The 16171-nt window shown below is 44.2% G+C and overlaps 1 protein-coding gene across 2 annotated transcripts in view; it reads left to right on the forward strand.

The window, feature by feature from the left end:
• Positions 1–1104: 1104 nt before the first annotated feature.
• ELMOD2 (ELMO domain containing 2) overlaps positions 1105–16171 on the forward strand; it is a 56503-nt gene continuing 41436 nt past the window's right edge. The window contains exons 1-6 of one of the 2 annotated variants that reach the window (XM_073549763.1): positions 1105–1274; positions 11037–11145; positions 11590–11735; positions 13048–13076; positions 14298–14395; positions 14505–14634. In XM_073549763.1, coding sequence (XP_073405864.1) covers positions 11591–11735; positions 13048–13076; positions 14298–14395; positions 14505–14634 — 402 coding nt within the window. In that variant the 5' untranslated portion in view covers positions 1105–1274; positions 11037–11145; position 11590. The remainder of the gene's footprint in view (positions 1275–11036; positions 11146–11589; positions 11736–13047; positions 13077–14297; positions 14396–14504; positions 14635–16171) is intronic. The other variant, XM_073549762.1, reaches the window with a different exon arrangement.

Genomic DNA, 16171 nt, shown 5'->3' on the forward strand with positions numbered 1-16171 from the left:
AGAACAACTCTGTGACCATTCTTGACTGGCCAAGCCAGAGCCCTGACCTAAACCCAACTGAGCATCTCTGGAGAGACCTGAAAATCGCTGTCCACCACCGTTCACCATCCAACCTGACGGAACTGGAGAGGATCTGCAAGGAAGAATGACAGAGGATCCCCAAATCCAGGTGTGAAAAACTTGTTGCATCATTCCCAAGAAGACTCATGGCTGTACTAGCTCAAAAGTGTGCTTCTACTCAATACTGAGCTAAGGGTCTCAATACTTATGACCATGTGATATTTTTCTTTGTTTAATAAATTTGCAAACATTTCTACATTTGTTTTTTTTCAGTCGAGATGGGGTGCAGAGTGTACTTTAATGAGGAAAAAAATGAACTTTTTTGAGTTTACCAAATGGCTGCAACGAAACAAAGAGTGAAAAATGTAAAGGGGCCTGAATACTTTCCGTACCCACGGTCTCTTTACACATATTTAACATATAAGAATTTTTCATTACTATTCTGTATTCCGTTCTGGTACTTGTCACACAGATGTCACACGTATGTCATCCGTGCTGCAGCCCCATAGATTATAATGGGTGCTCGAACGTGTGAAGGAGGCCGTACAGGTGGCAGCTGGGTAATTCTGCTGTTCTGAGGGAAGAGCTGAAACAGACATTGATGGAAGTCACAGTCACCTCAATATGGGCCACATTGACTAGTACCGGGGTCCGGGCTCTGGGTCCATGGTCTTGACTAGACCAGCGCCACACCGCAATGTGAGCTACGACAGGCATGGTAGATGTGAACACAGCGTAGGGCTGCAGGGCACCATCAGGGTAAGTGTGGAGTGTAGAGTACGGCCACTACTGGTGACACGGGCACAGGGCAGGCTATATCCGGGGCAGGCTATATCCGGGGCACTAGCACGTGGGTAAATGTCATTACAGTATGAAGCGCCGCACAGAACAGCTTCCCTCGGCGCCACTGCTGAATTCTGGGGGTCTCCATAGTGACGGGTGCTCGTCGCTCAGTTACTGCGTCATTCAACACTAGAGGCCGCGCGACAGGAGGCAAATAGGTCTCCAACAGCAGCCATTATGGCGGAGGCAGCACTGCTCTGGGCTCTATGGGATCGACGCCAACAAAATGGCTGCTCCTGACTTACTTCCAATGTAGCAGCTCGCTTGTGCACTGCAGTGACGTGTCCTGGCATCTTTCGTGTGTAACGATACACATCTGCTATTATACGTGCAGTGCTGCGACCAACACGGAGTCTGCTCCTCTTCACCAGGTGAGGGCTGTGCTGTTCTCCCATTATAATTATCTGCCCCCTCTGGTGGCTAAACATGGCGGCAAAATACAGGAACAGTACATGGCGGCCACTACTACACACACAGGAACACAGTACATGACAGACACTACTACACACACAGGAACACAGTACATGACAGACACTACTACACACAGGAACACAGTACATGACAGACACTACTACACACACAGGAACACAGTACATGACAGACACTACTACACACACAGGAACACAGTACATGGCAGACACTACTACACACACAGGAACACAGTACATGGCAGACACTACTACACACACAGGAACACAGTACATGGCAGACACTACTACACACACAGGAACACAGTACATGGCAGACACTACTACACACACAGGAACACAGTACATGGCAGACACTACTACACACACAGGAACACAGTACATGGCAGACACTACTACACACACAGGAACACAGTACATGGCAGACACTACTACACACACAGGAACACAGTACATGGCAGACACTACTACATATACAGGAACAGTACATGACAGACAGGAACAGTACATGGCTGGCACTACACATATAGGAACAGTACATGACAGACAGGAACAGTACATGGCTGGCACTACACATATAGGAACAGTACGTGACAGACAGGAACAGTACATGGCAGACACTACTACACATACAGGAACACAGTACATGGCAGACACTACACATATAGGAACAGTACATGGCAGACACTACTACACATACAGGAACACAGTACATGGCAGACACTACACATATAGGAACAGTACATGGCAGACACTACTACACACACAGGAACACAGTACATGGCAGACACTACTACATATACAGGAACAGTACATGACAGACAGGAACAGTACATGGCGGGCACTACTATACATACAGGAACACAGTACATGGCAGACACTACTACACACACAGGAACACAGTACATGGCAGACACTACTACACACACAGGAACACAGTACATGGCAGACACTACTACACACACAGGAACACAGTACATGGCAGACACTACTACACACACAGGAACACAGTACATGGCAGACACTACTACATATACAGGAACAGTACATGACAGACAGGAACAGTACATGGCTGGCACTACACATATAGGAACAGTACATGACAGACAGGAACAGTACATGGCTGGCACTACACATATAGGAACAGTACATGACAGACAGGAACATTACATGGCTGGCACTACACATATAGGAACAGTACATGACAGACAGGAACAGTACATGGCAGACCCTACTACACATACAGGAACACAGTACATGGCAGACACTACACATATAGGAACAGTACATGGCAGACACTACTACACACACAGGAACACAGTACATGGCAGACACTACTACATATACAGGAACAGTACATGACAGACAGGAACAGTACATGGCGGGCACTACTATACATACAGGAACACAGTACATGGCAGACACTACACATATAGGAACAGTACATGGCAGACACTACCACACAGACAGGAACAGTACATGGCGGGCACTACTACACATACAGGAACACAGTACATGGCAGACACTACTACACAGACAGGAACAGTACATGGCGGGCACTACACATATAGGAACAGTACATGGCAGACACTACACATATAGGAACAGTACATGGCAGACACTACTACACATACAGGAACAGTACATGGCAGACACTACTACACAGACAGGAACACAGTACATGGCAGACACTACTACACAGACAGGAACACAGTACATGGCAGACACTACTACACATACAGGAACACAGTACATGGCAGACACTACTACACATACAGGAACAGTACATGACAGACACTACTACACACACAGGAACACAGTACATGACAGACACTACTACACACACAGGAACACAGTACATGGCAGACAATACACAGACAGGAACAGTACATGGCAGACACTACTACACACACAGGAACACAGTACATGGCAGACACTACACAGACAGGAACAGTACATGGCAGACACTACTACACATACAGGAACACAGTACATGGCAGACACTACACATAGGAACAGTACATGGCAGACACTACACATATAGGAACAGTACATGACAGACAGGAACAGTACATGGCGGGCACTACTACACATACAGGAACACAGTACATGGCAGACACTACTACACATACAGGAACACAGTACATGGCAGACACTACTACACAGACAGGAACAGTACATGGCGAGCACTACTACACATACAGGAACACAGTACACGGCAGACGCTACACATATAGGAACAGTACATGGCAGACACTACTACACAGACAGGAACAGTACATGGCAGACACTACTACACATACAGGAACACAGTACACGGCAGACACTACACATATAGGAACAGTACATGGCAGACACTACTACACAGACAGGAACAGTACATGGCAGACACTACTACACAGACAGGAACACAGTACATGGCAGACACTACACATATAGGAACAGTACATGGCAGACACTACTACACAGACAGGAACACAGTACATGGCAGACACTACACATATAGGAACAGTACATGGCAGACACTACTACACAGACAGGAACAGTACATGGCAGGCACTACTACATATACAGGAACACAGTACATGGCAGACACTACTACACATACAAGAACACAGTACATGGCAGACACTACACATATAGGAACAGTACATGGCAGACACTACTACACAGACAGGAACAGTACATGGCAGACACTACTACACAGACAGGAACAGTACATAGCAGACACTACTACACAGACAGGAACAGTACATGGCAGACACTACTACACATACAGGAACAGTACATGGCAGACACTACTACACATACAGGTACACAGTACATGGCAGACAATACTACACATACAGGAACACAGTACATGGCAGACACTACACATATAGGAACAGTACATGGCAGACACTACTATACAGACAGGAACACAGTACATGGCAGACACTACACATATAGGAACAGTACATGGCAGACACTACTACACAGACAGGAACACAGTACATGGCAGACACTACTACACAGACAGGAACACAGTACATGGCAGACACTACACATATAGGAACACAGTACATGGCAGACACTACACATATAGGAACAGTACATGGCAGACACTACTACACAGACAGGAACACAGTACATGGCAGACACTACACATATAGGAACAGTACATGGCAGACACTACTACACAGACAGGAACAGTACATGGCAGGCACTACTACATATACAGGAACACAGTACATGGCAGACACTACTACACATACAGGAACACGGTACATGGCAGACACTACACATATAGGAACAGTACATGGCAGACACTACTCATATAGGAACAGTACATGGCAGACACTACTCATATAGGAACAGTACATGGCAGACACTACTACACATACAGGAACACAGTACACGGCAGACACTACACATATAGGAACAGTACATGGCAGACACTACTACACAGACAGGAACAGTACATGGCAGGCACTACTACATATACAGGAACACAGTACATGGCAGACACTACTACACATACAGGAACACGGTACATGGCAGACACTACACATATAGGAACAGTACATGGCAGACACTACTCATATAGGAACAGTACATGGCAGACACTACTACACATACAGGAACACAGTACACGGCAGACACTACACATATAGGAACAGTACATGGCAGACTGTTATGAATGAGTCACCGTAGGAGGCAAAGACAGAAATGCTAGCTAAGTCCAGAAAACCAGAGAAGTTGGCAGCTATCGGATTGCAGACCCCTGAACCTATCAACACAACTAGCAGTAGCCGTGAGGGGTTCCTACGATGCCCTAGACCCCTCGATCACAGCCGGAGAACTGCCTAACCTAAAGACAGAAAAGGAAATCTAAACTGCCCCAGAGCAGACCCCAAAGCAAAAGGCAGCCCCCAACATATAATGACGGTGAGGCAAGAAGAAAGAACACTAACACAGACAGAAAGATAGACTGAGCAAAGCCGGGGCCCAAGCTAACTAGATAGGAAAGGACAGGAAGGCCACTGTCTGCAATCCGTGAAAAACCCTACAAAAATAAGAGCCAACAAACTGACAGTGAAAAAAGGCCCTGAAGACGCTAAACTTCAAAAAGCTATGTCAGTACTCGGGAATATTCTGAAGACAGTGCAACAGGCAAAAGGAGATTCAGCTCACCCCAGCAGGGAATGGCAGAATCCAGAAAAGCAAGGCAAACAAAAAACAAAACACAAATGCTAACAGGCAAAGCAGAAAACTTAGCTTTAGAGGAGCAGGAATCAGACTGGTCTCAAAGAAGTCCACAGAGAAATCACCCGCAGGGCAGAAGGGCGTCGGCAGCCTTATATCCAGTCCGTGACTCCACTCAGCCAGTCATCATCATTAGGCTCAGGTGCCTGATAATCAGGCTCATTACCTTCCTTTACCAGAATAGGGAGTTCACCAGATCTCAGTGACGAAGGGGAAAATGAACTCACAACAGCAGACACTACTACACAGACAGGAACACAGTACATGGTAGACACTACTATACAGACAGGAACACAGTACATGGCAGACACTACACATATAGGAACAGTACATGGCAGACACTACTACACAGACAGGAACAGTACATGGCAGGCACTACTACATATACAGGAACACAGTACATGGCAGACACTACTACACATACAGGAACACAGTACATGGCAGACACTACACATATATTAACAGTACATGGCAGACACTACTACACAGACAGGAACAGTACATGGCAGACACTACTACACATACAGGAACACAGTACATGGCAGACACTACTAAACATACAGGAACACAGTACATGGCAGACACTACTACACATACAGGAACACAGTACATGGCAGACACTACACATACAGGAACACAGTACATGGCAGACACTACTACACAGACAGGAACAGTACATGGCAGACACTACACATATAGGAACAGTACATGGCAGACACTACCACTCAGACAGGAACACAGTACATGGCAGACACTACACATATAGGAACAGTACATGGTAGGCACTACTACACACACAGGAACACAGTACATGGCAGGCACTACTACACATACAGGAACACAGTACATGGCAGACACTACACATATAGGAACAGTACATGGCAGACACTCCTACACAGACAGGAACAGTACATGGCGGGCACTTCTACATATACAGGAACAGTACATGGCGGGCACTTCTACATATACAGGAACAGTACATGGCGGGCACTACTACATATACAGGAACAGTACATGGCTGGTACTACTACATATACAGGAACAGTACATGGCAGGCACTACTACATATACAGGAACAGTACATGGCAGGCACTACTATATATATACAGGAACAGTACATGGCAGGCACTACTATATATATATACAGGAACAGTACCTGGCAGGCACTACTACACATACATGAACACAGTACATGGCAGGCACTACTACACACACATGAACACAGTGCATGGCTGGTACTACTACATATACAGGAACAGTACATGGCAGGCACTACTACACATACAGGAACACAATACATGGCAGGCACTGCTACACATACATGAACACAGTACATGGCTGGCACTACTACATATACAGGAACAGTACTTGGCAGACACTACTACACATACAGGAACACAGTACATGGCAGACACTACACATATAGGAACAGTACATGGCAGACACTCCTACACAGACAGGAACAGTACATGGCGGGCACTTCTACATATACAGGAACAGTACATGGCGGGCACTTCTACATATACAGGAACAGTACATGGCGGGCACTACTACATATACAGGAACAGTACATGGCTGGTACTACTACATATACAGGAACAGTACATGGCAGGCACTACTACATATACAGGAACAGTACATGGCAGGCACTACTATATATATACAGGAACAGTACATGGCAGGCACTACTATATATATACAGGAACAGTACCTGGCAGGCACTACTACACATACATGAACACAGTACATGGCAGGCACTACTACACACACATGAACACAGTGCATGGCTGGTACTACTACATATACAGGAACAGTACATGGCAGGCACTACTACACATACAGGAACACAATACATGGCAGGCACTGCTACACATACATGAACACAGTACATGGCTGGCACTACTACATATACAGGAACAGTACTTGGCAGACACTACTACACATACAGGAACACAATTAATATCTCAAAAACCATAATTAGCTGCACCGAGTGTACACACACCCAGTAGGTACACTTAGCCACTCCACTGAAGAATGATAGGAAACCAGAGAACCTGCCTGCCATGTACTGTTCCTGTATGTGTAGTAGTGACCACCATGTATTGTTCCTGAATGTGTAGTAGTGACCGCCATGTACTGTTCATGTATGTGTAGTAATGCCTGCCATGTACTATGTTCCTGTATGTTGGGAAACCAGAGAACAACAGGAGTTTTCAATAAAAACATACACAGTCTTTATTAATGTATACAAAGATAAAACGGCATTACAAAAATAGACAATGCATAGAAATCGACACCAAAAATCTGGAGTATATAGCGCCAAACTGTAAGGTGAAGCCAAGATATCTCTCCCCAAATAGTAATCCTCCCATGCTAAGAAGGGTTAAACCTCATTCATTACCAATAAAGGGTCCCATCACGGTAAAATGGAGCACGGCCAACCATATGGCCTTACTTTATACCACATATCACACCCATGGTCACACATGACCAACTCAATCATGGAGGAGGGAAGAGAGAGGAGCTAGTGAATACTCACATCAATGGCACAGCAGCGCCTGCCCGATTTCTATGCATTGTCTATTTTTGTAATGCCGTTTTATCTTTGTATACATTAATAAAAATTGTGTATGTTTTTATTGAAAACTCCTGTTGTTCTCTGGTTTCCCAACATACAGGAACACAGTACATGGCAGGCGTTACTACACATACATGAACAGTACATGGCGATCACTACTACACATTCAGGAACAATACATGGTGGTCACTACTACACATACAGGAACAATACATGGTGGTCAATACTAAACATACAGGAACAGTACTTGGCAGGCACTACTACACATACAGGAACAGTACCTGGCAGGCACTACACATATCTGAACACAGTACATGGCGGGCACTACTACTCATTCAGGAACAATACATGGTGGTCACTACTAAACATACAGGAACAGTACATGGCGGTCACTACTACACATTCAGGAACAATACATGGTGGTCAATGCTAAACATACAGGAACAGTACTTGGCAGGCACTACTACACATACAGGAACAGTACATGGCAGGCATAACTACACATACAGGAACACAGTACATGACATGGCAGGCATTACTACACATTCATGAACAGTTCATGGCGGGCACTACTACACATACAGGAGCACAGTACATGGCGGGCACTACAACACATACAGCAACACAGTACATGGCGACCACTACTACACACACAGGAGCAAAGTACATGGCAGGCACTACTACACATACAGGAACACAGTACATGGTGAGCACTACTACACATACAGGAGCAAAGTACATGGTGAGCACTACTACACATACAGGAGCAAAGTACATGGTAGGCACTACTGCACATACAGGAACACAGTACATGGTGAGCACTACTACACATACAGGAGCAAAGTACATGGGCACTACTGCACATACAGGAACACAGTACATGGCAGGCACTACTACACATACAGGAACACAGTACATGGCGAGCACTACTACACATACAGGAGCAAAGTACATGGCAGGCACTACTGCACATACAGGAACACAGTACATGGTGAGCACTACTGCACATACAGGAGCAAAGTACATGGCAGGCACTACTGCACATACAGGAACACAGTACATGGTGAGCACTACTGCACATACAGGAACACAGTACATGGTGAGCACTACTACACATACAGGAGCAAAGTACATGGGCACTACTGCACATACAGGAGCAAAGTACATGGGCACTACTGCACATACAGGAACACAGTACATGGCGGGCACTACACATATCTGAACACAGTACATGGCGGGCACTACTACACATACAGGAGCAAAGTACATGGCAGGCACTACTGCACATTCAGGAACAAAGTACATGGCAGGCACTACTGCACATACAGGAACACAGTACATGGTGAGCACTACTACACATACAGGAGCAAAGTACATGGCAGGCACTACTGCACATACAGGAGCAAAGTACATGGGCACTACTGCACATACAGGAACACAGTACATGGCGGGCACTACACATATCTGAACACAGTACATGGCGGGCACTACTACACATATATGAACAGGCCCCTTGTATCTCATCTCATGTCTTAATAGTGCATAATTACAGTTTCAAGTCTTTCCGCAAAGTAAAATAAATAAAGCTTTTATTATGCTCACCTAGGCGGTGGTTCGGTATGCTGGGCATCGCTGGTCTTGGTCCGACACCTCTCGCGTTGCCATCCTGCTTCTCTGCTTCGTGTGGATGACGCGTCCTTTGTCATCCACACAGCGGTCGCCATTGCACTCCTACGCAGGCGCACTTCTTTCTGTCCTGCTGAAGGCAGAGCAAAGTACTATAGCATGCATGCGCCAGCGCTCTTTGGCCTTTCTCCATGTATGCTCAGAACAGTACTTTGCTCTGGTCTTGACAGGACAGAGAGAAGTAGCCTGTACAGGAGCGTGATTAGTAATACTGTGTGGATGACAAAGGATGCGTCATCCACACAAAGTAGAGAGCAGGATGGCATCTAAAGAAGAGAGGAGGCGCCAGACCAGACACCTCTGTAGGTGGGTATAATAAAATCTCTTTTCTTTCTTATGCATGGCGGCTTAGAGACTTATATACAGCTCTCAATAACATCGGGCTGAAAGGTGGTGGCCAATTTAGTGATGAGCGAGTATACTCGTTGCTCGGGTGGTCTCCGAGTATTTTGGCGTGCTCGGAAATTGTTTTCATCGCCTCAGCTGCATGATTTACGACTGCTAGACAGATTGAATACATGTGTGGAATGCCTGTTTGATAGGGAATTTCTACATGTATTCAGCTTGTCTAGCAGCCGCAAATCATGCAGCTGAGACGAAGAAAACTAAATCTCTGAGCACGCCAAAATACTCGGAGATCACCCGAGCAATGATGCTACTAGCCCATCATTAGTGGCTATAGGTTATATGGGAAAAACCTAGTGACAGGTTCCCTTTAAAAACGTAAGGTACTTCATTAGCATTTTTTGATCAAGGAGCACTTTTTAATATGGCAGGTCCCTAACTGCTATATGTCCTACCTCTCCATGTGCCAAACAAGGCTTCATCCGAATGGAGAGTGAAAAGGAAACCAGGTGTAGCTATCAATTATTAAAGCGTTGTATGGGAGAGATGTGTGGATAAGGGTGCAGACATACAGCCGCGCGGACTCAAACATATTATTCGAGCACGCTGGAGACACTCTGCTAGCACCTGAGCATGCTCAGATATCACCTTATCCCAGCACACTACTACAAAAAAAAAGGAAAAAAAAACCAGCCCGCACACTTTAGTATTACCATAATGTACAGGTACATAAATATGCTATGTGGCCAATATACGAACATATGCACACTAATAAATACATGAACTCCACATAAAATACTAAATGTGTCCGATCCCTATTGTTCTGTTTTTTTCTCTTTTGTTGTACTTAGATCTGTGGCGCACCCTCTGAGTGTAAGCGGTGTACTGCACAGACGGGCATAGCTGCCGAGTACTGCAGATCACTTCTTCTCTTTAGTAGGAGCTCATCTGCAGCAGCCGGTAAGCACTGTACAGACCAGTGCTCTTTACACTATTTACATCCGGCCGCCACCGAAGCTGATAAGAGCTGACCAGTTGGGGTGCCGGGTCCCACAGAGCCAAGTGTAGATCATCAATAGAAAAGTAGAGGACAAAACTTTTTAAAGACTTGTTAAATAAGTCCTGTTGTCGCAACCTTCAGCACTCCACTGTTGTGAAACCACCCCTTCATTCATTCCCTCACAGCTACCGACAGTCAGAAGGATGTTGGGAGTTTTTAGTTTCACAACACTTGGCGTGTCACAGGTTTCTTAACCCTACAGTTATATTTTAAGCAAATTTCCTTATTTTCCAATTACAGTCTGTTACACCATCTTATTGTATAATTGTGGGTTGCATTTTCACAGTGAAGGTTCTCTATCTGAAGATTTGTTTGCAAACGTTAATTATGTCTTTTTTTTTTAGGATGCTTCTCTATATCTGGCAGTATTTCTACAGCAATTACTTTAGATTTTGGTTGAAATGGTTCCTAAGGCGAATAGATGGCAAATGTGAGCTGCAAAGGATTTGTAACGGCACCAAGGATGGTGCCCGAAGGACACATAGGATAGGTATAGTCTCTTATGCTGTGTTTTGCTACTTTTTAAATCCTGGGCCAAACATACATTAGTATCCTAAGCTTCAAGTATAAAACTCCTATGCACAGCAAAATCAAGAAATACTTATGCAAAAAAACGTGCAAAGGTCCAAAAATCTAATAAAATGTATTCTATTGTTGACATTGATTAAAAACAGTTAATCAACATACAAAATCAGACACATGAAATAAAGTAACAAGTAGGTGAGCAATGACCACACAGTCTTGAATGTTTGAGCAAAACAATAAAGAGTATGAATAATTAATGTCTAAGCACTGAATATGGATACTCATAAATAAAAAAAAAACAAGGTAATCAATGCTTTAAGACAATTTTAATAAAAAAGGAAAAGGGTGTCATGTATACTAAAGTACATGCACAGTGGTATTAATAAGACCTCACCTATAAGAAACTCCCTTGACGGTCATTTTGCATCAAGCTTCTGGCCCCCATACAGTATAATGTCCCCATTCTGGCTCCCATATAGTGTATTGTCCCCAATTCTTCTATCCATGTGTTGTATTGTCCCCCCTACTGTATACTATTTAGGGGCCAAAGAAGGGGACATTATACAGTATGGAGGCCAGAGAGACATTTGCAAAGTACGTCCTTTTCTCTGGTATAATGTTGTTTTCTTTACATGCTAATTTAAAAAAAAAGAAACCAAACATGATCCTGCTGACCTGTTCTCTCTCCAGCTGCTTCTTGTATCTCAGATCGCACATTGCAGGCAGCGCAATGCAGTCATTACGCTGTTTGCGATGTCACTCGATGTCTTCTAAAGGGCCTGCGGCGTGTAGAGGTATTGTGGGGTGGGAACAAGTGGCTCTGTGCTCTGCAATATTTTCAGCTGGTTGTGTATCCGAGCTTGTGCAGCTGAAACTAGCATTTTTACCGGCGGGCCCCTTCTGCTGTGGTCATGGTCACACCATCTGTGACCGTGATTGGTATGGCCAGCTCAGGGTCTTAGCAGGGGCCCACTGGGGAATTCGCCGGCGGGCAAGTTTGAGCCTGGGAATTGCATAGAGCCATAGACTGTTTAACAAGACGCACTAGCAATTATAGGAAATGAGTGAAACTTGCATCCTTTACGTGCTGCCTTGTATAATGCACCTCCGCACCACCGATTTGTTAGTAACTCATCCATATAAAATGGATTATGCTGAGGTTTAGTAAATGGGACAACTAACAAGTGTAAGTAAAGTTCTTTTCGTATATTGACTGATTCAGTTACGCCACGTATAATATGATTATGCAGCTAAACTGCTTTCTGTTTCTATTTTAGAATATTCATTGGAACACTCAAAAAGTAAGGTAAGAGCAATATTCATCTGTAAGCATTGTCAGAAATAGAAATCACATAATATATCCATTATTCCATGCAGAAAACCCCTTCATTGAGCTGTGAGATAATAGAGAGGTTCCTGAGTTCAGGATCCTTATACTTTGGTCATTTTTTAGGGCGGCTTCAGAGAGCGTCTCTTACTGTAGAGGAATTGTCCTGTCCTGCCTTACACAGAAAACCCATCACATTAAATGAATACTATGTGATACTTAAAGGGGTTGTTCAGCCTTGAGATGCCGATAACCTATCCTTAGGCTAGATCATCTATATCAGATTGATGGGGATGTCTGGTGTCAGTCCTTGCCAATCTGATTGATGATATAAGCTATCAATATCACAAGACCAAAAAACCTCTTTAATAGTGTACTAGTTTTGCTTGTGGCGGCACTACAGGGAAATTGAAGATTCCCAGGATTTCCCACAGCTAATTCCTGGGAGGACCCAACATGGGGATAGTATGTAATTGTCCAATGTGAGAATATAATTAATGATGAAATGTTTGGGGGGGAGCTAGATTTCAACATGCAATAGTCTTTGTTTCTGCCGTGAGATAAGATGTGTCTTGTTTCTCACTGGACATAAATTCCGTGTATATTTTTGTAGTGGAATCGCTGGAAATATCATGTGTAGATCTTTAGCTGGAATGTGTAGATCTTTATGGAATAGGTGGGTGCTAGTGACTCCTTATGCTCTCTTCTAGTATACCGTGAATGAGTAGTTCCTAGAGAGCTGGCGGCCAAGATTGAGGATGAAGCAAAATTGCCACCAAAGGTTCTCCTAAGAAATAGGGGAGCTGTCATATCATGTTCTTCAACAATATTTAGAACCCATTTCTGCATTATATACTTTGTGAGCCGACAGACGATACTTGATCTATGCCGATCCTTACACTTAAATATTGCCCCTTTTTCATTCCTCACATTTGAAAATGGCTGTATGATAGTAGCGTATTGTTGCCTCGCTCATGAAATACGTACAGGGCTCCATCCACCATATTAACAGTGCCAGGTGTTGGGGAGTGTATGGGGTGGGTTAGTTCGACTATGATGATGGTGGGGTCGCTGGGTGTATCTGAACTTAATGAACTATCCAAAGGCAAGACAACCCTTAACATTTTACCATACCGAATACCATAAAAAGGAAATCCTAAATATAATGCTTTACATGTTCTGCCCTTTCAATTTCAACAGATTCTGAGATGTGCTATTAATATTGTTGAAAATGAAGTTGACAGATATGTGGCAGATATTGTAAAAGAAAAGAAAATGAATGTGGAAAAAGATAAAAGGTTCGTAGCCTGTACAGAACGCACATACTTGTATGACATTGACTCTACTATATTCGATACCGTGAAAAAAATCCTTGCTTTAGTTAAAAATGTTTGCCTTTTCTTTCAGGATTCAGATAAACCTAAGGATATGCTTATTACAGATCTCTGGTTATAAGAAGCTATATTTGGATGTGGAGAGTGTAAGGAAACAGCCATATGACGCTGACAATCCTCAGCATGAGCAACAGCTGCTGGAAGTGAGTAACTTCTCATAGTCCTTTTCATGAGACAAGCCAGCACATTCGTGATTCAGTGATCGCCATGTCTGCTGCCATATATAGATATACTTTTCAGAATAGTTTGTGAACACTCGACCTTTTACCAAATGTCTCATGTTGAACTGGACACACAATGTAATAGCAGCTGCAGAGCAGAATAAAATCTTGTTTGTTTTTTTATTTCACCTTTCTGTTGCAGCAATTTTAGCAATCAATGTATTTGGCCCATAATGAGTTTATTTTCATTAAGTACAAGTGGGTGTTATCTGACGGCTTTGACTGAGGACGTATTCTTTTTTTATTTATTTATTTTTTTAGTGTTGCCGCCTACTTTTGATTGCTCAGCATCATACAGGGGAAAGAAGTACATGCCCCCAGTGAAAACTATCTGATAACATCCACTGGGACTTAACGAAAATTAACTTGTTGGGGGCCAAAAACTTTGCTAATATCTCTGCAATAGAGAGGCGATCTTTGTCTAGTTCAATGTAAAAAATTAACTGCATGATCCTCTTTAACCACTTGACGACTGCTGTTAAGGGGCCTTATTCCTCAGCGCCGCTTGTTAACGACGCTGAGGAACAAGTGTATAGCGCTGCCCAGCGGATGAAATTCATGTGGGTGTCAGCTGTACGTGACGCCCCTCCCCCCCAAAAAAAAAAAAAATCCAGTGAATTCTGCTCTCCCAAATTCAAATGCCCTCCTTTCTGAGCCCCACTGTGCCTAAATCACAATAAGCGACCACATGTTTGACTTTACGGGGTGCGTGTCACATGCTGAGCACAATGTATGGAGGCTGTACACTTTATGGGGGCACAATGCATGGGGACTTAACTGGCATATTTGCAATTCTCCAGAAAAATAGCCTGGCATGGATGTTACAAAATACTCACTGCAGCCGTAGATGAATTCATTGAGAGGTGGAGTTTCTACAATGGAATCACTTTCTCCTTCGACTCATTGGGGGACACAGAGACTGTGGGTGTGTGCTTCTGCCGTCTGGAGGCTGACACTAAGTATACAAAAAAAGAGTTAGCTCCTCCTCCGCCGCATACACCCTCGCCCCCAGACCGGGCGTAACTCAGTTTTTTGCTTAGTGTCTGATGGAGGCACACGCAGTCTGGAGTTCCAGACTAGATTTTTTTTTTTTTTTTTTTTTTTTTTGGCCTCTTTCTATGAAGATAAGATAGGGGCGACGGATCCTATAGAGAGGGTCCGATCTCCCCAAATCATCAACGGGCGACCACGTGTGAGTAGCCCTCCACGTGTTTTCTCTCCCGCACCGAGGGACACATCTGGGACTTTTCCCCAGAAAACCATTTTTCTTTGTTATTTTTTTAAAGAGGTGGCAACGCGTCCTAATAAGAGGATTCGGTTCCCCATAAACCCCAGCGGGCGAGCACGTGTGAGTGATCCTCCACGTTGTTACTCTCCTGCAACGTGGGAATGCATTAATGCCCCTACCACCCCTAGGTAGGAGACCAGGGGTGGTCCTGGAGGCGCAAGTGAGAAGCGT

This window comes from Dendrobates tinctorius, unplaced genomic scaffold, assembly GCF_039654945.1.
Source record: "Dendrobates tinctorius isolate UK_male_01 unplaced genomic scaffold, ASM3965494v1 ptg000161l, whole genome shotgun sequence".
In the NCBI taxonomy this organism is placed as follows: Eukaryota; Metazoa; Chordata; class Amphibia; order Anura; family Dendrobatidae; genus Dendrobates; species Dendrobates tinctorius.